At 44.8% G+C, this 26,451-nt stretch overlaps 1 protein-coding gene across 2 annotated transcripts in view; it reads left to right on the top strand.

Annotated features, from left to right (window-relative positions):
* Nucleotides 1–26,451, top strand: part of LOC144768497 (CMP-N-acetylneuraminate-beta-galactosamide-alpha-2,3-sialyltransferase 2-like) — a 496,260-nt gene that overhangs the window by 278,937 nt on the left and 190,872 nt on the right. For both annotated transcript variants that reach the window (XM_078652207.1, XM_078652208.1), the window contains exon 3: nucleotides 15,866–16,059. In XM_078652207.1, the coding sequence (XP_078508333.1) occupies nucleotides 15,866–16,059 (194 nt within the window). The remainder of the gene's footprint in view (nucleotides 1–15,865; nucleotides 16,060–26,451) is intronic.

The following is a 26,451-nucleotide window of genomic DNA, read 5'->3' as shown; positions in this document are numbered from 1 at the left end:
CACCCACGCGCGGCATCCAATAATGGATTGCCTGCGGTGGCCCAGCCAATCCTGTCGCTGCATAAGCGCCAGGATTGGCTAGAGAGGCACACAGACTACTCGCCCTGGAACCTTTAAAATGACCAATGACGGGGCCCGGATAAAACAGCACCACCCCCTGGCCCCTTCCAGCCTCTAATGGGAACTGCAACTTCACGCTAACGCGCATGCTCCGGAAAGTTTCCTCCTAAATTCCTCATGCGCAGACTGTAGACCACCAGCCAGCCAGCCCCACCCCCTGCCACTCCCTATTACATCGGGTGTTTCCCGCAAGCGGATTCAAGCGGCGCTTTATTTTATTATCGTCGGTGCTCTCACAATGTCACGCAGCGCAGGTGCGTCCACAGGCTTAGTGGAGCTACGCCCCAATGGACGCACCGCTGCTGGATGGGGGCATTACCCCAATCTGCCCCGCCAGAGGGGGGGGCAAAAAGCCCACTAGACGCCAGGGATTTTTTTGGGCAAATTTTCATTTGGATGGGCTGCCCAAAACGGGCATGCCCATGCCCCCACCCCCTCCCTCACAAAAATTACAGCCTTCCTGCCCCCCCGGGGGCAGATGGGGCAGTAGCCCCTTATCTGCCCCCCCAGGGGGGCAAAAAGCCCACTAAACACCAGGGATTTTTTTAGGCACATTTTTATTAGGGTTTGGCAATGGCATGCCCGTTCTTGGCGGACCCCACCCTAATTAAAATTTGGAGAAAAAACTCCCTTGCGGCTAGTGGACTTTCTGCCCCACCTGGGGGAGTGATGGATGCATTACCCCCCAATCTGCCCTGCCGGGGGGGGGGCAAAAAGCCCACTAGACGCCAGGGATTTTTTGTGGGGCAAATTTGAAATAGGGTGGGGCTGCCCAAAATGGGCATGCCCATGCCCCCACCCCCTCCCCCGCAAAAATTACAGCCTTCTTGCCACCCCCTGGAGCAGATGGGGCAGTAGCCCCCAATCTGCCCCCCCCCGGGTGGGGGGCAAAAAGCCCACTAGACACCAGGGATTTTTTGGGGCACATTTCTATTAGGGTGTGGCATTGGCATGGCTGTTTTGGGCAGACCCCATCCTAATTAAAATTTGCACAAAAAGCTCCCTGGCATCTAGTGGACATTCTGCCCCACCTGGGGGGCAGATGGGGCATTAACCCCCAATCTACCCCGCCGGGGGGGGGGGAAGAGGGCAAAAAGCCCCCTAGATGCCAGGGGTTTTTTTTGGGCAAATTTGAATTTGGGTGGGGTTGCCCAAAACGGGTTTGCCCATGCCCCCACCCACTCCCCCGCAAAAATGACGGCCTTCCTGCCCCCCTGGGGGCAGATGGGGCAGTAGCCCCCAATCTGCCCTCCCTGGGGGGGCAAAAAGCCCACTAGACACCAGGGATTTTTTGGGGGAAATTTATATTAGGGTGTGGGCATTGGCATGCCCGTTTTGGGCAAATCCCACCCTAATTAAAATTTGCTCAAAAAAATCCCTGGCATCTAGTAGGCTTTCTGCCCCCCTGGGGGGTCAAAAAACCCACTAGACACCAGGGATTTTTTTGGGCACATTTTTATTAGGGTGTAGGTTGCCCAAAACGCAACAATTACAGACTTTCTGCCCCCCTGGAGGGAAGAAGGGGGCAGTAGCCCCCAATCTGCCCCCCCGGGGGGGCAAAAAGCCCACTTGACATACAAGTGAGGCACCATTTTTATCGGGAGACCTGGGGGAACGCTAGGTGGTAGACAATTTGTGTGAGCCTGGTGATGCCACACTTTCCCACACGAAAATGTGTGAAAAAACAGATTTTTTTTTTCCAGCTAAAATTGGGATTTGCAAGGGATTCTGGGTAAGGAAACGTTGGGGGATCCACGCAAGCCATACCTCCTTGGAAGCCCCCAGATGTTTACTTTTCAGAAATGTGTGGGTTTGGTAGGTTTCCCTAGGTGCCGGCAGAGCTAGGGTTCACAAACTACAGCTAGGCACTTTGCCAGAAAAGGGTCATTTTTCACTGTGAAATTGAAGTTTGACCACGTTCCATTTTGTACCGTTTCCTGTTGCAGGCACTAGGCCGACGCACACAAGTGAGGTACCATTTTTCTCAAAAGACTTTGGGGAACGCGGGGTAGGTGGAAATTTGTGGATCCACGCAGATTCCAGAACTTTCCACAACAGAAATGTGGTAACAATTTGTTTTTTTGTCAGTTCTTTAGGTTTCCAAGGGTTTCTGGTTAACAGAACCTGGTGGAAGGCAGTCAAGTCACCCCAACCTGGATTCCCCTGGGTGTCTAGTTTTCAAAAATGTATAGGTTTGCTAGGTTTCCCTAGGTGCCAGCAGAGCTAGGGTTCAAAAACTACAGCTAGGCATTTTGCCAAAAAAGGGTAATTTTTCACTGCGAAATTGAGGTGTGACCACGTTGCGTTTTGCGTCGTTTCCTGTCGCCGGCACTAGGGCGATCCACACAAGTGGGGTACCATTTTTCTCGGACGACTTTGGGGAACGCAGGGTGGAAGGAAATTTGTGGATACACACAGATTCCAGAACTTTCCACCACAGAAATGTGGGGAAAATGTGTTTTGTTTTGTCAATGTTTTAGGTTTGCAAGGGTTTCTAGGTAACAGAACCTGGAGGGAGGTAGTCAAGTCACCCCATCCTGGATTCCCCTTGGTATATAGTTTTCAAAAATGTATTGGTTTGCTAGCTTTCACTAGGTGCCGACAGAGCTACGGTTAAAAAACTACAGCTAGGCACTTAGCAAAAAAAGGGTCATTTTTCACTGCGAAATTGAGGTGTGACTATGTTTGCGTTATGCGCCGTTTCCTGTCGCAGTCACTAGGCATACCCACACAAGTACCATTATTCTCAGAAGACTTTGGGGAACGCAGGGTGGGCGGAAATTTGTGGATCCACGCAGATTCCAAAACTTTTCACCACAGAAATGTGAGGAAAATGTGGCTTTCTTGACTTTTTTTTAGGTTTGCAAGGGACTCTGGGTAACAGACCATGGTGGCAGGCAGTCAAATTACCCCATCCTTGATTCCCCTGGGTGTCTAGTTTTAAAAAATGTATGGGTTTGCTAGGTTTCCCTAGGTGCCGGCAGAGCTAGGGTTCAAAAACAACAGCTACACACTTCGCAAAAAAAAAGGTAAATTGTCATTGTTAAAATGTGGTATGTTCACGTTGGGTTTTGAGCCCTTTCCGGTCGTGGGCACTATGCCTACCCACACAAGTGAGGTACCATTTTTATCGGGGACTTACGGTAATTCAGATTTGTAAAGGAAATGTTATTGCCTGTTGTGTTTTGATGCATTTCTGCCTTCCAAATGAAAGACATTGTGTAAAAAAGAAGTCATTTTGAAAAATGACCAATAATTCTCATGCTAGTATGAGTATTCCCAATTTTGAAAATGTGCAAATATGTACTGTTTCTAAACTCTATAATTTTACCCTTTTCAGAAATACATAGAAGTCTTTCATACCGATTTTTCCATGTATACATTTTCGCACAATAATTGCTATATACCCGGTACATAATAAAAAGATATTTCAAATTTCTACTCAGTTTTTGACTCTGGGTTCGTCTGCTTCTGGGTGAACCTACAAGTCCTATATAGCCCCACAACTAGGAAGGTCCAGCGGATGTAACGGTATTTTGCTTTCAAAGAGCTGTCATAATTACAAGGAGTTACAGGTGAAAACGTTGACACAAAAGGCTGTTTTTTTCAACAAATTTTCACTTTTTCCAATATTTAACTGTTAGTGTCTATAAAGAAACCTCGATGGATCTACACAAATGACCCCTTTCTGAATTCAGAATTTTGTCTACTTTTCTAAAATGTATAGCTTTCCAGGATCCATTATTGCTTTCATACTCATTTTTATCATTAACTGGAAGGAGGTTGAAAGCACTAAAAATAGCAAAAATAGGCTATGTCCCAGAAAAATGCCAACACTGTGTAAAAAATGTTGGTTCTCTGACAAAAGACTGTCATTCTCTAAAAGCTGGGAAAATGGTGATATCAGCCCCACAACCCCTTTTTTGATAACATTTGCAGGGAAAAGCCCAGAGGCTTTCATTTGTAGCCCGTTTTTCCCATATTTCTTAAAAAAACTAATATTTTACTGTATTTTGGCTAATTTCTGGGACCTCCCCAATGGAATCCACAAACCCTGGGTACCTTTAGAATCCCCATGATGTTGGAAGAAAAGGACGCAAAATTGGCATGGATACCTTTTGTGGTCAAAAAGTTACAGGGGCCTAAGCGCACACTACCCCAAATAGCCAAAAAAAGGCTTAGCACAGCAGGGGAAAAGGCCTAGCAGCGAATGGGTTAAAGAGCCTGCAAAGACCTTATTTTGACACTAAATAGGGTTATAAATAAAAAAGTGTGTATTCATTTGTAATGTGACTTTTCTGTCTTTGGTCCTTTTAATTATCAGTCATGAATCATTCAGGCATCCCTAGAACACTATTAAAAGCGCTTTCTATTTCTATTTTCTATTTGAAGTACGCACAGTTCAGTGCTGAAAATACGGCTTTAGGTGACTGTTTATATGTGTACAGTCCGGGACATCAAAATAATGATCTGGCAACCCTATTCATAAGACTGAAAGTTTGTAGCAGGATCGGCACATCATTTATTTCCTCCACCCTCTATCCCTTATTAATGCCATAATAGCAATAGTTTAACTTATATCTGAAACCCTACGCCGCCGTCAATAACATGCTGAGGTGTCTGTGAATGCACCCTGCATTCAGACAACTCACTCCTCATTCTCGCCCTTCACTTTCACGCTCACCCTGCAATCACAGCTATCACCCTGCACTCACAATGCACTTGTGCTGTTCACCCTGTACCTCACCCTGCAGTCACACAAGCACAGTACTCATCCTGCACTCATGTGACCCTTCACTCACCTGTCCCCCTCACCACTCAATCTGCAGTCTCACTCAAACAAGCCGATCACTAACGATGCATTATTCCGTCTCATTCTGCACTTACATCCGCACCCAAAGTCATATGGTCACCTCACTCCCCCTGCAGTCACTCCTCTTACTCTACTCTCACACTGTTGCATCGCTCATTGTGTACTCACATGGGCACGCCTGCTCCCACACAGCGTAGAAAGTTAATGTGCCTGCTACAAAGAACATGCAGATCACAGAACTGAGTGTGAGTAAAGAGAGTAGCGCAATAAAAAAATTAAATGTTTGTCTGAAAGGTGCTAGGGAATTAATGGAGAAGGAGGAAATGGGGGGGGGGGGGGGGCAAAAAAGACTGTTGCACCATGTGCGACCAGTGCTAGGGCCAGCCTTGGATGGGAGTGTTAGCCCACCCCTCCCCCGAAGTTCGGGTCTAGTTGCACCTGGTGTGCTGGCAGGGTCAAAGAGGTTGCTAAAAAAAAGCCTAAGTGTTTTGTGTTTTCACAGTAATGCAAGGGTGTATAAAATAATGCAATAACAGAATAATTGTATAATAAATGCAAGTTAAACTAACTGGTGATAAATGCACTCTTTTAGGTTATGAAATCTCAGTTAGCGACTACCATCACTGCAGATTTCTCTGCGTGTTAAAGCTGAGCAACACATAATTGAACCATAGTTGCTGCAGGGAAATAGTGACGTTTTATTTATAGTCGACCACTGGAATTATGCGTTTTTGGCTTTTTGCACATAGTTATGGATTTCCCACGTTTGCCACATAATCCATCATCTGCTGCTAATTTGCAGATTTGAAAAAAAAATAGTTTCTAGCTCAAACTGTTCAAAAGTTACTGAAAATGCAGCCACACATGTTACCTCGCAGTGGAAGGCCCTTTCAAATGGTTGACTAGTCTCCTTTCTGTTGCTTATTGTTATATGTGAGTATTAATGTGGTACTTATGAGGCCAATTAAAGCCAGGACAGTGTTAAGTGTAAAAATTGCTAAACAATGCAGTAAAGCTATCACAAACTATGGATTATGCAGCATAATTCGCCTTTGCTTGCTGCAGAATTTAGTTAACCCTGCTGCATAATTTGGCCTTCTCCTGCGCATAATTCTAGTGGCCCTGTTTATAGTGCTTTAAGGGCCCAGCCTGTGGAAGAAAGCACTGAATATTTAAGTCATTATTTAAAAAAAGTATTTGCATTGTCTACGCTAGGCTGCTTCAAAATGATGCAGTGATCGAGATAAAACAAGTTCTTCCAAAATATACTTTTTAGTAATAAGTAATCAAACTGTATCTAATGCAGACATTTTTGTAAGTGTCTCCACTATTCCAGATCTCAAAAAGAATAAATCTTTGCCACCATGGCACTGGAATTATTCAGCAGAAAAAGACCACATTAGGCGTCAGGTTTGACTAAATTATGCAGCATGAAAAGGTAAATTATGCAGCACAATGCGCCAGATTTTGTGGTTAGCCTTACTTCATTATTATGTCATTTTAACTCAAGATAACGCTGTTAGGGGAAATATTTCACCTCATTAGTACCAGTTTAACACCCAAATACTGCAGTAAACAACTACAGAAACTCATAATTCCAGTGGCCCTGACTTTAGGTGACTCAATCAATTAATGGCTGGTAAAAAAGCTGGTTTCTTTTTTATCTTTCTGCAATACTACGCCCTCCGCTTTCAGGCAGAGGCACCTCAAAGTCAGTATTAACCATTAAGGGGCAGTTTTTTGTGTGAAAGCGGAGTCCATGGGTTGACAAGTAGAAGGCCAGCAGGGTTGCATTCAGATGCAGAGCCCCAATCCTCTCGATCCCTGCAGCCTCACAGTAATGGTCTAGGAGACAGAGGAAAGGAGCGAGATTCATAGATATTGTTAAAGAGAAGGCCCAGAATCGGGAGCACTGTATGGGGACTCGTTTTTATGTTTACAAATGGCCAGAGACCGCTTCTTCAAAGAAATACCCCAAAGAAGTGAACAATATGTGTTTTTTTTTAAGGGACATTTATTAGTGAAGCTGGTACTACTGCCAAGTGTGTAAATAGCCACTGCTAGTTATCATTAAGGAAGCAGATGCAGCAGGACAGGGGCCCAGGGATTTGAGTGGCCCACTGCATCACAATTATAACTTTCTACCTTTAAAAAAGGACATGGCAGCTTATTTTACTTTCAAGCATTAGGACCGAGGTGACGATCCGTCATGGTGGGGAAGAGGGAAAAGATGCAGAGGAGATTGCCTGCTACTCAGGACTGCAGTTATGATTAACGCAGCAGGTGTAGTTGCAGGTCCAAGAGTGTGAGGGGCTTGCAATACCCCAATTATAGGGAGCAGTTTGTTTGGGATGATATCTGTTTTTGTTTGATGCATTTGCTGTTTCATAAGTCTCATATTTAGTGGGGTTCATAAGCTATAGAAAAAGTATTTCTGAAATCATCTCATAAGCCCTGCTCCCTGTGTGCAGCCATTTCTGATTAATTTCCCTCTGAGGCGGAAAGCCGGAGGTTAGCACGCTGCACCTGAATTGTATTTTAAACTCTGTCACTATTGTCTTCACTTACTGTTGATTTTAAAAACTGTAATTGACCACGAAGCTCACCTGAGCAAAAGCGCCGTACTCACGCGCTCAGCCTGCCCTCCCAGACCCTCCAAAACACAGCGAGTCCCCGCTGTCAGAGGGGGAAAACGCCCACACCGCCAGCGCGGTCAAAGGCGAAGCCACGCCCACTGCGAGGCCACGCCCACCGGACTACTTAAACGCTCGTAACAGCGCAACACTCATTTCTGATTAATTTCCCTCTGAGGCGGAAAGCCGGAGGTTAGCACGCTGCACCTGAATTGTATTTTAAACTCTGTCACTATTGTCTTCACTTACTGTTGATTTTAAAAACTGTAATTGACCACGAAGCTCACCTGAGCAAAAGCGCCGTACTCACGCGCTCAGCCTGCCCTCCCAGACCCTCCAAAACACAGCGAGTCCCCGCTGTCAGAGGGGGAAAACGCCCACACCGCCAGCGCGGTCAAAGGCGAAGCCACGCCCACTGCGAGGCCACGCCCACCGGACTACTTAAACGCTCGTAACAGCGCAACACTCATTTCTGATTATTTTCCCTCTGAGGCGGAAAGCCGGAGGTTAGCACGCTGCACCTGAATTGTATTTTAAACTCTGTCACTATTGTCTTCACTTACTGTTGATTTTAAAAACTGTAATTGACCACGAAGCTCACCTGAGCAAAAGCGCCGTACTCACGCGCTCAGCCTGCCCTCCCAGACCCTCCAAAACACAGCGAGTCCCCGCTGTCAGAGGGGGAAAACGCCCACACCGCCAGCGCGGTCAAAGGCGAAGCCACGCCCACTGCGAGGCCACGCCCACCGGACTACTTAAACGCTCGTAACAGCGCAACACTCATTTCTGATTAATTTCCCTCTGAGGCGGAAAGCCGGAGGTTAGCACGCTGCACCTGAATTGTATTTTAAACTCTGTCACTATTGTCTTCACTTACTGTTGATTTTAAAAACTGTAATTGACCACGAAGCTCACCTGAGCAAAAGCGCCGTACTCACGCGCTCAGCCTGCCCTCCCAGACCCTCCAAAACACAGCGAGTCCCCGCTGTCAGAGGGGGAAAACGCCCACACCGCCAGCGCGGTCAAAGGCGAAGCCACGCCCACTGCGAGGCCACGCCCACCGGACTACTTAAACGCTCGTAACAGCGCAACACTCATTTCTGATTAATTTCCCTCTGAGGCGGAAAGCCGGAGGTTAGCACGCTGCACCTGAATTGTATTTTAAACTCTGTCACTATTGTCTTCACTTACTGTTGATTTTAAAAACTGTAATTGACCACGAAGCTCACCTGAGCAAAAGCGCCGTACTCACGCGCTCAGCCTGCCCTCCCAGACCCTCCAAAACACAGCGAGTCCCCGCTGTCAGAGGGGGAAAACGCCCACACCGCCAGCGCGGTCAAAGGCGAAGCCACGCCCACTGCGAGGCCACGCCCACCGGACTACTTAAACGCTCGTAACAGCGCAACACTCATTTCTGATTAATTTCCCTCTGAGGCGGAAAGCCGGAGGTTAGCACGCTGCACCTGAATTGTATTTTAAACTCTGTCACTATTGTCTTCACTTACTGTTGATTTTAAAAACTGTAATTGACCACGAAGCTCACCTGAGCAAAAGCGCCGTACTCACGCGCTCAGCCTGCCCTCCCAGACCCTCCAAAACACAGCGAGTCCCCGCTGTCAGAGGGGGAAAACGCCCACACCGCCAGCGCGGTCAAAGGCGAAGCCACGCCCACTGCGAGGCCACGCCCACCGGACTACTTAAACGCTCGTAACAGCGCAACACTCATTTCTGATTAATTTCCCTCTGAGGCGGAAAGCCGGAGGTTAGCACGCTGCACCTGAATTGTATATTAAACTCTGTCACTATTGTCTTCACTTACTGTTGATTTTAAAAACTGTAATTGACCACGAAGCTCACCTGAGCAAAAGCGCCGTACTCACGCGCTCAGCCTGCCCTCCCAGACCCTCCAAAACACAGCGAGTCCCCGCTGTCAGAGGGGGAAAACGCCCACACCGCCAGCGCGGTCAAAGGCGAAGCCACGCCCACTGCGAGGCCACGCCCACCGGACTACTTAAACGCTCGTAACAGCGCAACACTCATTTCTGATTAATTTCCCTCTGAGGCGGAAAGCCGGAGGTTAGCACGCTGCACCTGAATTGTATTTTAAACTCTGTCACTATTGTCTTCACTTACTGTTGATTTTAAAAACTGTAATTGACCACGAAGCTCACCTGAGCAAAAGCGCCGTACTCACGCGCTCAGCCTGCCCTCCCAGACCCTCCAAAACACAGCGAGTCCCCGCTGTCAGAGGGGGAAAACGCCCACACCGCCAGCGCGGTCAAAGGCGAAGCCACGCCCACTGCGAGGCCACGCCCATAATACCTACTACAAATGTGTCGGCCATTCCAGCGCAGCGGACGAGCGCAGCGGGAGCGCCGTTTGCGCGCCTAAGGCAAGCCCGTCTGCGCCCGTCCGCGCACGACCGGGCCTAGGGCCAGACCCCCTGGCACCCAGAGCCTCCACCAAAACCACATACTCCCGTTGTGACCTTTTAAGCCTCAGACCTTCCATCGCCCCCTCATGCAGATATATCCATGATATGAATGGACCCTTTGTCAGCTGCACGAACTGCCAGCCAGCCCAGCTTAAACTCTCCACACGAGTGCTGAAGCCCGCAACCCTCAAACTTGCCTCGCTGAACTGTCGCTCCCTCCCTAAACATGCAACACCAATCCACCACTTAATAGAAGACTACGAGATTGACATTCTCTTCCTAACGGAAACGTGGCTCACCCCACACTCTGACTCGGACATAGTGTTAGCCACACCACCTGGATTCCTCATCCAGTCTCTCCCTCGACCACTAGGTAGAGGTGGAGGTATTGCCATCATCTACCGAGACTCTTTCATCTGCAATTCCAGCGACGCACAAATCTCAGACTCTGAAAGCCTTCAATTCTCAATCAAACTAGACCCTACGAATTCCCTTTCAGGGATTCTAGTCTACCGTCCCCCCGGCCACCCTGGTTCCTTTCCCAATGCCCTCTTAGACACTGTAGCTACACAGGCTCACTCCGTCGCGAATTTTATTTTAGTGGGAGACTTGAACATCCACTTCGAAGACACTTCAGATTCTGGAGTAGTCGACCTGATCACTGAACTAGCGGCCTCGGACCTCCGTCTCCTTAACTCAGGAGCCACTCACATTAAAGGCCACCTGCTGGACCCAGTCTTCACCAGCTCCCCCGCGATGCAAACAATAGACTCCATCCCCCTTCCCTGGACGGACCACCTCTTGGTCCTATTCCAACTTCCAGGTTCCCTTAGGAAACCTCAGAAATTGCCCACTTTCACCAGAGGCAGGACTTGGTCCAAACTTCCCATTGAAGAATGGGCCAATACCCTGATATCTACTGCCCCGATTCATGAAGATATCCCGGACAACGCCGATAGTAACTTCAGAAATTGGATCACGACCTCCCTTGACTCCGTGCTCCCACTCAGAATGCGCGAAGACAAAACCAACAACACGGGTTCTGCACCGTGGTTCACCCCAGAACTTCGTCAGCTCCGCAAAAACTGTAAAAGAGCCGAACGGCTTTGGAGAAAAGACTGGCATAATGCCAGCAAAGAGGCCTACCACTCCTCAGTCAAAATCTATAAAACTGCTATTAAGCTCTCCAAAGCCTCCCACTATGACACCCGGATAAAGGAAGCCTCAAATTCCTCTAGGGAATCCTACCTCATCGTGAAGGAGCTATTGAAAGTTCCCATCTCTCCCTTGTCCACCACCCCCCAGGTAGACAGAAGCAATGACCTAGCCACATATTTCAACAATAAAATCGCCCGTATCCTCACATCCCTCCCTCTTCCTAGCTCCCCCACCCGCAGAAATATTACTCAGCCCCCCGGTCAGACGGGAATATGTCCCCAACTTGAGACATTCAGGCCAGTAACGCCTAACGAGGTGGAAGCAACCCTGAATAAAATAAAAAGCGGATCTCCTTTAGACCCTGCACCCTTGAGATTTCTCAAAAACGTGGCCCCCGCTATCACCCCTACACTCACGGAGCTTATCAACTGCTCACTTGCACAAGGATCAGTCCCCGACAGCTGGAAAAGTGCAGTGGTGAAGGCACTCCTTAAAAAACCTCAGCTTGATCCAACTGATATGGCAAACTACCGACCCATATCCCTCCTCCCGGGGATTAGCAAGATTACCGAGAAACTGGTGAATAGTCAACTCTCCCGATTCCTCGAGACAAATAACATCCTACGGCAATCCCAAACCGGGTTCCGTCCGGGACACGGTACAGACACCGCCCTTCTTGCCGTCATCGAGGAAGCAAGGCGCATTCTAGACTCAGGAGGATCAGTGGCAGTGATCCTCCTGGATCTGAGTGCCGCCTTCGACACGGTCAACCACCGTGTCCTCCTCCATCGGTTGGCGACAGCAGGGCTCACCGGGATGGCACTCAGCTGGATAGAGTCCTTTCTCACCGGACGCACGTTCCAGGTCTGGGACGGTGAATACCACTCGTCCACACTTCCACTCACCAGCGGGGTTCCTCAGGGCTCCTCCCTGAGCCCCACGCTTTTCAACGTGTATATGGCCCCTTTGGAAGATGTGGTATCACCATTCGGGATAAAAATCGTGAGCTACGCTGACGACACACAATTGGTCGTCTCCCTATCCCAACTAGACGACCACCCAGACAAATTACCAAACTGTCTCACCGAAATTCACGGGTGGATGTGCGAATCGTCATTGAAACTTAACGGTTCCAAAACCGAAGTGATGCTCATGGGCAAACAATGGGCGACCATCCCCCCGGCGATCTGGCCAGACGTGTTCGGGGAAATCCCCACCCCGAAACACGAAATCAAGACCCTCGGAGTCTGGCTAGAACCCGATCTCTCAATGAAGACCCAAGCGGCCAAAACGGCCGGGACCTGTCTTGGGCTTCTGCGGACTATCCGCAAAATCTTCCCCCTTCTACCGCCCGTGTCCAGGAAACTTCTAGTTCAGGGCCTCATAATATCACGGTTAGACTATAGCAATATGGTCTACCTGGGTGCGCCGGAAGCTACCTTAGAGAGACTGCAAAGAGCCCAGAATGCAGCAGCTCGCCTAATCATGAGCGTACCTCCCAGAGTATCCGCCAAACCCGCTATTAAGGCTCTGCACTGGCTCCCAGTCCGCCAAAGGGTGAAATTTAAAGCCATGTGCACGGCCCATAAACTAATCAATGGCTCGGGACCTGCGATTCTCAGCGGCTTGGTCACCCCTTACATAGCACCGAGAGCTCTACGGTCTGAGAACGAGCACCTGGCCAATATCCCCAAATTCAAGAGGACACGTACCGGAGGCCGACGTTTCTCTGTAAAAGCGTCCACTGGTTGGAACTCCCTCCCACGCTCCCTCAGACTGGAGCCCAATTACCTGACGTTCAGGAAAAAACTTAAAACCCTCCTGTTTCCTAAATAAACCCTTCTCCCTTATCCCCCTCAGCAGGATTTAATCTCTATAGCGCGGGGATGCCCTCGGGTCACCAGGCGCTTTATAAGTTGCTAAAATAAATAAATAAATAAAATAAATGTCCCTCCTGCTCCCCCAATCCTTGCCATAAAGCTTTGTAGAGGGGCCTGACCCAAAAAACATTTTGCTTTGTGGGGTGGGAGGGGGGCTCAGAGCAAAGAAGTTTGAAGACCTCTGCTTTAGGGGTTTCATTGCGAAGTCCAGGACCAGAGTCAAGGAGCTTGATCGAGATGATGTCCGTATTTGCGACTCCCTGTCCCCTGAGTGAGGGAATCAGTCGAGTGAGTTTCAGATTGTTGCTCTGATTCAGGCTATCAAATGGACATTTGGAAATATAGTCTGGGCAGAGAAGTGTGCAAGTCCCTTTGCGGGTGTCCGTGATTTGCGCTCCAGGTGTAATATCTGGTGCAGCCATTACAGAGACTGAGTTTTCAAGCTGGGGTATGGGAGAAGATCTATTGCGGCTAGCTCCCATTCTGAAAATATTCTCCTCACTCTTTGAGTGTGTCTTGCAGAGATGGAGTGATTTGTAAAGCTCCTTAATGGAGTCTAAACACACACTCCTTGATCCGTTTTCAACGGTTGCAACTGTGGCTTCTTTAGTTTATCCCTTGAAAGGAAATATTCGAGGTGGCTGTGATGAGAAGTTTACTTTGAAAGTTGGGCCTCTATAAGGCGATATTCGAGGTGGTTGTAATGAATGGTTTGTTTCAGTTGGTACAACTGGATTGTCTGACTGCACAGGTAGTTCTGGCCCTGGACCTGCTTCCCTCTCGCCCTTAGTCTCATTAACAGCAACATTTGCATCCAGCTCCTGCACTGTGTCTGCACCTGAAATTATTTCAGGGGCAGGTTTGATTTACCCGGGACCCTCTTCTTTGTGAATTGAAGATTGGGTATAAGGCTAGCCAAGTTTCAAACATCTTTATTTAAAAAACAAAAAAAAATCAAGGCGATGCTCAAGTCAGCCAATTAAAGAGATGTAAATCTATCAACAAATTAAGTGCCCTGAACAAACAAGCAAGCGGTGGGGCTGCATATTTAGGGATCACCATGTCTTAATACTGCATATCAAGGCCAGCTTTAGCGCTGGTGGTGTCCTGTGCAACAATATTTTTAGGTACCTCTCACTTCATGGATACCCTCACTACCACGCTCCAATATTACCCTTCATCTCTCCATAGCCCCTCTCTCACATGCATTTCATTTGTTTTACAGCACTACCCTTACCAGTGTAGGAAGTCATAGCACTTTACATCACACACATTAACCAGAGACAATAAGACATATGTATATTAATCAGTCTATAAAAAAATGCTACATAAGACAATGAGGATTACAAGGTGTAGGGAATCACGTCATCTATACTAGTAGGCACTACATTTTAAGAGTGTTTGGTCTGGAGAAGCACAAACTCTAGATTTAAAACGTACCACAGTGGTTGGTGTTGCCTTTACTAACAAGAATGTATTTCTAACCAAACAAGGGGCCTGATTTAGATCTTGGCGGACAGTTACTACATCACAATGGTGCTGACATCCCGACAGCCGAAATATAAATCCCATTATATCCTGTGGAATTTAGATTTTGGCTGATGGGATATCTGTCACAGTTGTGAAGGAGTAACCCGTCTGCCAAGATCTAAATCAGGCCCTAACCCTTTTTAACAACATTAGAATGATGAAAGATTGGTGAAAAACAGAAGGTTCCAACACTATTACTTGCAGTTTGCATGCAGATCTGCAAGTTCATGGGTCACTATGGTATATTAGAATTGTAACTAATGAAATGCAAGTAACTAAAGGATATCTGGGACAAAAGTAGTAACCTGTGAGCTATTTATATAAATGCATTTCTGTGATCTACATGTACATGTTCTTTTCAGCAGGCATATTACCCCTCTGCGCTACTTTATGATGAGTCATAACTGTCAATAGACAAAATTCATCTCTGTCCAGCAGGAACATGAATCGCCAGAGTTATCTTGACATTTTTATTGTTGCCTGAAAACTGTCCCACACATGAGGAACTCTGCAGCATGTGCTTTTGAAACCATAAGTTATTTCTAAAACAGTGGCAATTCAGAGGTTAGCGATAGGTGTGGCTGCATCGGTCGCACCGCCCTAGAACTGGCCCTAACCAAAACTTTGAAAATATAGTAATTTCCCCAGTTAAGATACTACCTTTACTGCCACTCCATCATAGTCTCTTCCAACATTGCGTACGTTGTCACAGATACAATACTGTGTTATACTATCTTCATTTTCATGAATGACATCAAGAATGATTAAACATGGATAGAATTCAACTTTTCTAGAACAAAAACTTCATTCAAACTCTTGCACACTCATCAACGGACTTCAGTCTCTCACGTCTCATTGTCTGCTTTTGCAAGTGAGATCAGGATTTTCTAGACAGTGCAAGAAGCTAGACTGGGGTCTTTAACCAGTATCTCATGAGTTACTGTAGCTCTCTGGCTACCTTTGAGTAGCTCACCTGTGTGCAGCCCAGCATATTAAATTATAAAGCTTTTGCTTGGCTGAATTAATATACTTCTAAAGAATTTGAGATTATACAACACTAATAATATTAGTAGCTCTCAATGCGTTTCATTGAACTTCAGTAGCTCTCAATAAAGAAAAGGTTGGAGACCACTGAGCTAGAACAAACACTTTTCAAATCCCTACCACTTGTGAACACCTGTTATAGAGTCTGCTTCTCCTTTCATTTTAGCCTTTTTGTGTCTTTTATCTATTTTAAATCCTAGCTTGTTCCCTCTGAAATTTGCTAATACTTCTATATGCTTTACTCTCGTCAAAGAAATTACAAGGATCCAGTAATGAAGGCCAGGTCCAGGAAGCTTTGGATAAACTTTTTGCTGAGATACCCTCTGATGAGCTTGAAGATCCACGGGAGGAAGCCCTGTGCAGGACATGCGCTGTCGTTGGAAACTCAGGAAATCTCAAAGGCACTAAGTATGGGGGAATAATTGACTCTCATCATGTTGTTATAAGGTAAGTCTTCTCTTGGAAGATAGACACCTCCTAATGCTAGTAGTTGTAGACTGCTGTACTGCCCCACTATAATGAAACAAAGCAATGGTAGTGAAAACAAATTATAAGGCCTAATTCGTGACGGTCCAAGGTTGAAACTACAGTCAACAAACAAACACCCAGAACAGTTTTGTAAGTCAGTAAATAAGCCTTGCAAAAGTAGTCTTTGAGTGACAAAGTAGATATTTAGATCAGATCAGCCAACATCACTTAGTCCAAACTCTTCATTTTAGGATCAATAACAGACCACTATAAAACTTGAAAAACCTAAAATATCCACAAACTATAACTATGGGTTGAGCTATACTGTATTCTATATCTTTGCAACTAGTATCAAATTGTGAATGTCTAACTGCAGTTTCAACTAATAAAGTTATTTTTTACTTCTATCGCTGCAGCATCTCATGACTAGTTTGTAAGACTGAGGTTTGCAAAATTCACTCACCTGTCAATGTTCTTAATATTATTTCTTCTGTATTGAGGTATCACGCTTCAGACCAGATTTGCCTGTGTGCCACAGTATGTCAGTGTCTACAGGTCAAAAGCCTTGGGCTGCTTCAAAGTGATACACTGGTTCTGCGACATCTGAAAATGTCCTACTCTTTAGTGTCCTTCTTCCAGGATTACATGCAATCAAGTCCTGTTTTTTGTGGTTCCTTCTGCCCATCTTTCTGCACGAGGAGATCTTATATTTCACATCTTGTGGTACTCGTAACACATGCCAATCTATGACTGTCCTGGGATTCGAGAGCGATCACTTTTCATGGGTCACTTCGTTGAAAGTTCATTCTTCAATTGGCAGTAGTTTAAATTCAATTATTTTCCTGTTGGTAGGCAGCTGGCGTAGTAGCTTACAAGCAACCACATGGCCATGGTCTACTTGAATTGTCAACTGGGCACCAGGTGTCAATTGTTGACCAATCTTGCTCCTCTTCTCTGTAAACCGTAATACTTTTTTCCCTGAAAGTAGCATACATCTGGCTCTTTACTTTACTTTATTGCCAGTTTAGATACAAAACATGTATCGACAAATACATTTTAACATCGTAGTATACAAAAATTACAGATTGAAATCAAATGGAAAACTGTGAAATAGTTTATATATAAAGTACATTTCCTAAACTAGACAGTTTGCAATTCGAATTTTAATCCTCTGGCCCTTGGGTACAATGTGGATTGCAATAATTTTGCAGTTGCAAACAAAAAACAAGTACTAGTGTTAAGATTGCATATTCTTAAAGCAAGGTGGCATTATCTTATAACCAATAGTAAACAAAGCGGTTTAATCCACTTCAAACTTGGCATCTTATATGCGATACAAAAAAAGAACATGCTCCTCAGTTTTATCAATTAATCTACACAGTTACATAGCTTAAGTTCAGATTCTAACTTGGACCACATATTTGTGAAAGTGGCTAGCAGTAGAGTGCCTATCCTAAACTTAATATATAGGGCCTGGTAGAGGGGAAGTAGATAAAGTACATATATTCCTCAAAAATGTATTTGTGCTTCATGGATCAGAACGTACGTGTCACTTGGCCGATCTCTATATTTAAGAACAGTCTCTCGTGAGCACAATACCAATATCTCTCTTTCACAGTGATAGAGATCGCAGGTCACCCGACCAATATTTTCACCACTTCGGTCTCGGGCCCATATACTTTAATTCACTTTCTACATTGATCAGATGACCTTACAATCTACTACCAATAATCGTGAGTCCCTTTCTACTATTTCCAGTGTACCCGACTTACCAACCACTGTCACGGGTACCTATGACCACGATGGGTCAGGGAGCTAGCTGTAAAAGGAAAGGCAGAAGAAATACAAACCCAACATTTAAACTTTGATTTTCTATAAAATGACCACGGACAACTGGAAGTTTTAAAAGATTTATCTAGCTTTCGTTTTCATAGAGCATTAGGCTTACAGTTAAAGGACAGACAATAGTCAAGATAACAAAAAAAAGCATATAACCATAAAGGAACAGTGAAAGGGCAATCATTTAGGTTTTCTAAGTAATAATGAGACAGGGAACACGTTAAGTGGAGAAAAATGGTAACGCAAAAATGGACATTTATGAATGGGCAAGCTTATGCAAAAGTAAAATTAAGCTATTGGGTATACTTTATGAACATATCTAGGAACTCTGGAATCCTAAACAGCTATTAGAATGAACAAAAGTGAAGCACGCTATAAATCAAAATTACTTTAGTCAGCTTTATGAGAGAAAATTAGAGACCACATCAGGAAATTGCAAACTGTAATGGAGAAAATGATTTCTAAAAGGTAGGGTAACATAGGAACACGCTATGAAATTCAAATGCAAATGACTTTATGAGATGCAATGGTTGCGGAAAGCATGGAAATTTATCATATGCAAAGGTATGTCTTTATTGAAGCAAAGACAGAAAAAATAGAAAGGTGCAGTTTAGGAGTTTCAGAACGATATTTACCTAGACTGGTGTGAAAACCAACCCTGGCCACGGGTCAGTTAAGGACAGGAAATACCCCACAGAAGGACAGACATCAATGGGACAGCAGATGCAGAATGGGCACCTCAGGACAGGACAGGAAACCCAGATTCGGATCAGGACAGGACCACCAAGGCACGACCAGCACCCGCAGTTCGGAAGCAACGCCTGCGCTCCACCCTCTCTGCAGCTACCAGTCTGAACCCCGATTGGGTTAGCGAACTCCCCAGCAAAGTGCTCCGCCAGCACTTAGGTTTAGTAAAACCTTAGTCTATGGTCAAATTCGGACAGAGTGCTCCGCAGCGCTCTGTATATTCAGTCACCTATTGAGTGCGTTGGGTCAGTGACAGGTCAGCTATTCGGACAAGTAGGACAATTTCTCTAGCTGAACCTAGGCTAGATATACTGTTTTGGGTCAGTGTACCACCCCGAATGTTGCAAAGTGTCAGAATCCCCAATTTGGATTGGTCCCCAAGTAGGATAGGTTAACACACCAATCAGAACAAACTTCTACAAGTCTCAATTTTCATATTTGGTACTGCCTAGCAGATTTGGGGTTCCCATGATCTATTCGACAGAATACAATAGGAAAGTATACAAATGTATCAAGTACAGAACATTTTCAGTTTCATAGCTGGGTGAAGGTGCATCTTCCCAGGCACATCTTGGCAGGGACCTTCAGTTGGCATTTTGTCAATGCCACAGCTACAGTTCGGGCATGCGCAGACTATCGTCTTAATATGGAGTCTTGAGCCTCGCATCAGATACACAACACCGCGGTACATGAAAAGTAAGCGAAAACAAATTAAAACATAGAAATAAATGAATGTATTACATATCATGATTTCGTACTTCAGGTTTATCATTATAAAAATATGCTATGCGATTAAGGTAAGTGCAACAGACAACATCACAAGAGCAGTGGTGCAAGCTTCACCTCGTCATCACGCTAAGCGGCCATCTTATAGCTATTACGCATGCGCACCCTTTCCCTCCAGATTTCCACTACGTCACGTCACGTGAGTGTGACTAACGCATGCGCAGAAGCGAAAATTCAAGCAGCGGCCATTTTAGGTACAAGGGTTAATTGTATTAGTAGAACACATAGGCAAGCTTCACTAATACACACGCACAATCAAAATAAAGGAGATTAGTAAAACGTACAATTTGTTTATAGGATTACAACAGATTCGAGGTTCATGACTCGAGCAAGTCGCGATGCGAAATCTTGCTCATCAACAGCATGGCAGGTGGTTCTAGTGATGGATAAGGTATTATACCAATAATCTCCAAACCTCAAGTCAGTTTATGTCTTATATATCTCAGCTATTGGATCTTAATCTCCTGTGATTTCGTAATTTCTTTGAAAAAATCCTGTTTATATGATCTGAGCTCCATCGTCGACTATATTCTCATCCAAAACAGCATAGGTCTTAATTATGTATGTCCAGCAATCGAGTTCTGGTCCAGATCAAGTCTAATGGGCACCAGCAGGGAACTATTTGAAAGCCTCATCAAGGAATTTGTGAAGTCATTTTCTGCCTACTTGAAGGCTTTACAGATTGCAAATCCCGATAGCTTCGAGCTAGAGAGCTGCCCTAACTGTCTGAGCTCTATATACCTCGAGGACAGGTAATGCCGGATGAGTTACACCAGGCTTGACAAATATAATCTGTGAGCATGGTGTATGTTTCAATAATAATTTTCTGTTTACTCGTGCTGTGAGTCAGACCAACTGATGTCCAAATAATCAAACTCAGTTACTGTTTTTAGACGAGCGTTACCTAGTGTCATTTTGCCACAGAAGTTTTTGTGTGGCTTAAATGCCATAAATGTCGTCTTTTGTACTTATATTTCTAAACATTTTGTACTGCAAAATGAGGCAAACAGTTGGAGGAGAATCCCTATCCTTTTCTGTGTTTTGGAGATAAGCAAGATGTCATCAGCGAAAAGAAGATCAGGCACTTTCTTACTGTCCAAAACATAGCAGTCATTCTCACAATTTTTTAAGTAGCCCGTATAGCTGTTTACAAAAAGAAGTTAGTTTGAAGAGTTAGTGCCAAAACACAATCCTGGTGGGTGCCTTTTTGTTTATTTAACCTTAATCCTGTTGGTCAATTCTCCATTTGGGCCCCCACAGAACCTGGGCAAAATTACCAATGTTTAGTCGCCTATTTATATAGAAAAGATCTGGAGGGATTCCTAGTTCAGATAGGGACCATATTAAAGGCATCCCATAAATCGACAGGCACGATATATGTTGCCTCTGCTGATATCGACTACTGTCCGCCCGACCAAAAAGAAGCAAAAACCTTAACGATGGTGCTTGTTTTGCATCTAAACCTGGCCTGCAACTGGCTCAGTATATTATTTTCATTCTTCTCGTCCACTCTGTTTAATGTCTACATGGGACCCTTCACTGTCATTCTCAACGAAGCAAACATCCCCTTCCACCTATACACAGATGACACCCAGCTATACATGGAATTACTAGAAAACATACACCGGCTAAACTCCACCCTCAAAGGAGACCAATATGTAACCACCTAAAACACAACCGAGACAAGACCAAAATTCTCCTCATATCCAAATCAGAAGTTTCACCCCAGATGTATGATTGGAATAACTCCATAGATGCTCCTAACTGCAATCTAACCTAGCTAACTCCCTCAAATCTATAGGAATCACACTGGAACGCAAACTGTCCATGAAAAACCACATAAAGAACAATGCGAAGAGTGCCTTTTACAACTTGAAACTGCTAAACAAAATCAAACCCTACCTACCACCCAATGATCTCAAGTCTGCCATGCAAGCTCTAGTGCTCCCTAGATTAGACTATGGGAAAGCCACCCTAAAAGGAGCTGCTGCCTCTCACCTTGCTCCCCTGAGAACCACACTCAGTGCAGCAGCTAGAATGGTCACGTGATTAAAACAATATGACCACATACCCCCGCCCTGAAAGAATTGAAATGGCTCTCTATGGAATCTCGATGCAGCTTTAGAACTGCTTCTCTCACTCACAAACTGCTCCACACGGGTAACCTGCCTACCTTGCCTCAAAACTCAAAAAAGGTCAGACAAGAAATCTAAGAAGCTCAAACACCCTACTCCTCATTCCACCTAAAGTCCATAAACAAAAAACTCTGGCATACTCTTTCTCGTGCAATGCCCCTATAATCTGAAACTCCATACCAACACACATTAGGACAAACCCTTCCTTCTTGAGCTTTAAGAGACAGCTAAAGAGTCTCCTCCTCCACAGACTCCTCAACTAGGAGGTTATTAATTGCCTATCATTGAGAGACTCTTCATCCCATGCTCTCTTTAACCTCTTCCGTGCAATTTCTCTCCCTTCATGCTCACCCGATGATTTGATTGAACTCAAATCTGCTGTCCTGATTTTACTTTTATTTTGTGTAAACTGAGTGTGTGAGCAGTGAAGTGCTCAGATACCCTCGGATCTTGCTAGCGCTATATAACTCTTAAATAAATAAAAACAAATAAAAATCTAGGCGGTACGTTTGTCCAATGCCTGCTTGCAGAACATTTTCTGAAGATTATCAATCTTGGTTATGGGTCAGTATTTACCCAGTTCAGTACTGCTTCCCATGTTGTATATTGCAACTATTTCTGCAACCCTCAAGGTATCTGGGATTGGTGCCCCATCATCTATTGCTTTAGATAGAGTATTTATGTATTGATCCCACATTACCAATTCATAAAGGAAAAGATCAGAGAGGATTTTACCCTGGCCAGGTTACTTTAGCATTTTTCTGTGCTCTGACATCTATTGCAGTTTCTCTTAAGGAGAAAGTAACCACGTACACAAGATTTGGCTTTCGCTTAACCAAACAAACTTTTACAAGGGTGTCTGGAGCATCAGTTATTGCCTGGTAGTTATAAAATCCTGAAAATGTTTGACCCAGTCATTTGCCTGAATAAGGACCTCGGGTTTCATAAAATGGTTTAGATCACCATGTGACACTAGATACCAAAATATTTTTGTGTTACACTTAGCTGCATCTAATAGATCTTCTCAGATTCTTGATTCCTATTCAGACTTTGCTCAATGGATGGGTCCTCCTATAGGTTGCTCTTAAGGTTTTTATCCATTCACAATCTCCAAGTTATATGACTGCTATAAGATCAGCCTTTGTTGTCCTACCGTCTGTATTGAAAGGTATGCCCAGACGTAGGTCCGTGCTCACTGCGCCACTGGATTCAGTCTAGCCTGGCTGATGAGTGATGATGCCCCAAAACTGATCCCAGGGTGCTTGTTTCTGGCCCAGGGAGGATCTGGCTTGGCAGTTTGTGGTGGACTGTTCTCATGAGGAACAGGGAGGGTCAAGACTGATTTGCATATGGCTGGGTCCAAACTGGGGTGGTGTGGTGATCAAATGAACAATGCATTACACCCAGATCTTTGTGACTGGGGGTGAATGTTTGCATTGTTAAGCATTCTGTCCATCATTTGTTCCATTCACTTTTAGAATGTTGGCATTTTCCAGCTGTTGCAAAGTCATCCAACTTTTTGCTGACTGGAACTGGTGGTAACTGACTCTGGCTAACCCTGGGCTCTGTTTAACCAGGCCCAGGGCCAGTGCCAAGCTGAAAGGAACACATTAGAATACAGTTAAGACACCCAACATACACTAGGGTACACTATGGTGGGGTACCCCTGTAATTGGCATGACCTACCCCATAAGCCCCTAGTATATAATAGGGCACGGGATTGAAACTACCTAAAAATCCCCCGTATCCTGGGGCATGGCAGTTTAGAGCCCAGCAGCTTTTCTGCACTTGCATGTGTACACTGCTGAAGCCTGGGGTCAGTTTAAAACCGGCCTGGCTGCCAGGACTGCTTTTAAAAAGTAAATTGTGCTCAAACTCGACTTTGGTGGTAGGGACACTTAAACATGGAAACCTACAGTGTTTTGGCATTTTAGGGAACCCCAGGGTCTCCCCTAGGTATCCCAGGGGTGGGGAGTCCGTTATCTATAAGGTACACCCTTATAAAATGAGTTTTTATATGCTTGGGTAAAGTGAAATTTCACATTTTACTCCTCACATTGTTTTTAGGTCAAGGTTATGGAATTTAATAAAATATCTACTTGTCCATGGGGCAGGTTGCTTTATAAATCCACTTGCCCTGTAACAAAATCCACATGTCCCTTTGGAGCCATGTAGTGCAGCGACAAATTATGGCAGCAATCTCATTATATAAGAGCTCTGATACAGCCTCTCTGATTATGCCAGGGATCATACCATAATAGTGTTTGAATACTTGCAATCCACTTACGTTGCCACGTTTCCTCAGATCTACATACTGGGGCTGAAGGGAGTGGTACGCAATAGTTCCAGATTTGGAATGCCCGTTTGAGTCTGTGCAAACTTACTAACTTGGCATGTTTTAAGGGTTTTCAACAACTCTTGTCTAATCTTTTCCCATGCAGAGAAATGTTGGAAATGTTCTCCTGACAATGGCAGACGTAAACCTTCTTCCAGAGTTGGGAAAAAAGTGGTTGGACGGAAAGTGAACTTGCACACGCTCAGACTTTCGCATGAGCAAATCTACTCATACACATTTGCTCATGCTAAAATGCAGTTCACAAATATTTTCTAGGAGTAGTATTTCTTGTCCTACTTCTGTAAATTCTTGGGAATTCACGAAAGCTGTATAGCTGAACTTAATGCAAGGACATATATCATGGGTGCACTTTTGAGACTCTCTTTAATAAGTGGGCCCCTAATTTGGCCTGCGCTGGTCATGACCTTTTGCATTTATTAAAATTGTCTCTCCCTCTGTATTGGCTGGCTTCACAGCATTATACTCTTTCACAGGGAGCATATTGGCACACAGTTTTGCTTTTGCCAATTTTTTTTTTATAATGGAGAGAGCCCGACAGCTCCCACACCAATAAGGTTTTACAAAAACCATGCCAAAACTAGTCACACATTGATAAAACTAAAAAGATGACCACCAATTTCAGACCTACTGGATTTGCCAGTTCTTGTTTATTTTTGTGTCCCATATTTAAACTGGTTACACTGATGTTTCATTATAAATATGTTGGGAAATACAAGAATGCATCAACACATGTTACTAAATGATGATGCTACAAAGAAATGGTACCTGAAATTTTACAGTAGTTTGGCTAAATTATTTTTCCTGCTTTCATTTTTTATGAACATTTTATTTTGAAAGCAAAGAATCATCAATCTTGCTTTCAGGCTTCTGCCAATATGTGCATCAAATCAGAGAGCATTCTGGGAGCATTATACATAGCCTCATATTGCTAAACTTTAAAAATGTGTGTATACATTTTTATACTGGAACCACTGTCAGTAGTGCAGTCAGAGCTTACAACATTTACTTTGAGTGCTCACCCTGATAATAAAGGCTTTCAATTAAAGAACCATAAATACAAGTTTGAACAGCATTAATATGGACAAAAATATTACCTTAACTGCAGACAGTGCCCTTCCCTGATCCATAATGTGGTACTGCAAACTGGCAATCAAAGGGTTTGTGCTGCAGGGGTTGGGCCTACTTGTCCCAAGGACAAAATACACATTAAAACTTGTTGCCCTTGACCCCAAACAATATGTCCTGGGCATCGGGCTACAGGAATTCCACATCCCTGTAAGGTACTGCTCAAAATCGACTTTGATGCTAGGAGCACTGGGTAAATAGAATCTGCAATATTTCCACAGATTCAGAACCCCTTAAGTCTCCCCTAGTTGCACAGGGGGTGGGGTCCTGTAGAAATTAGGGAAATATTTATAACATATGTTTTTTTAATAAGCCCTGGTGCTAGAAAACTAGTCATTTTCCCCATTGCAAACCCCTTGGCCCATAGGTTAACATGGTAGGAAGTTATTGATTAATAAATAATTGATAGGAGAGGACTATGCCTACCATTCAAAGACTTCCCAGAATGCTAGTAGTAAATCCAACAATATTATATTGTTGAATTTCTCCTAAAATGTACATACAAGAAGTTATAAGACTTTCTTGTTTGTAAGTCAAAATTCAGCCTTCCAGTGGTCTGCCCTGATTGGTCAGAGATAAGTGGATTAGCCATGCTGCTTTGAAGAGGTGATAAAGGGCCCCTGGGGTTACCAACTGTCCTGGGAGGGCAGTGTGTTGTTCCATAGGAATGCCAGGTCAGGGGGTGGAGTCGTAAACCATGCTCTTCAAAGGCAGAGGGGAGGCATGAGCTTCAGTTTCACTCTTACACTCTTGACCCAGAGTCAGGGCTAGGCTTAAGGTAGGTATGTGGAGATGGTAGGGGGAGAGGCCATGGAGATAATCCATACCAGGGGTGTGTTTAGCCAGCTCTTACCTCCTTTCTGGAAAATCAGCCATTATGGATTTGTAAGAATGGTGCACTCTGGGACAAGATAATGCCACACTCTACAGGATGTGGTCATAACTATGAGGAGTTACCCTGCTCTCATTGGTCAGAAGTGACCTAGTGCGTGACCCAGATAATTTTGAATAAGTATCTGAGAGGGGCAGAGTCCTCCAGATTTGCTGCTTGAAACTGAATGAAGCAGGAAGTGCCCTGCTGAAAAGATTTTGCTGTGCAAGGAACTCTAAGGCCTGACCTATCAAGACTGCACCATCTGAAACTACAGCCCTGTGGATTATCTAGCTGGAAAAGAACTAAGGAGTGGACTCCCTGAAGGCTACAGGTTAAAAGAAGCTCAACTGGAACATCATCAACTAAATCTACACTGGGGAGACCCATCAGTGGATTTGTCAGGGTTTTGTTCAAGTGGATTGCGGAATTGAAGTTTCACACTTTCAAGAACCCTCTTGGAGATTACAGAACCTTGGATTGTGTTTTGGATACTTTGGGACCCGCAAGCA

Source organism: Lissotriton helveticus, chromosome 7 (genome assembly GCF_964261635.1).
Source record: "Lissotriton helveticus chromosome 7, aLisHel1.1, whole genome shotgun sequence".
NCBI classification, from domain to species: Eukaryota; Metazoa; Chordata; class Amphibia; order Caudata; family Salamandridae; genus Lissotriton; species Lissotriton helveticus.
Note: the sequence above shows the minus strand (reverse complement) of the source record. Positions and strands in the feature narration are given on the sequence as shown.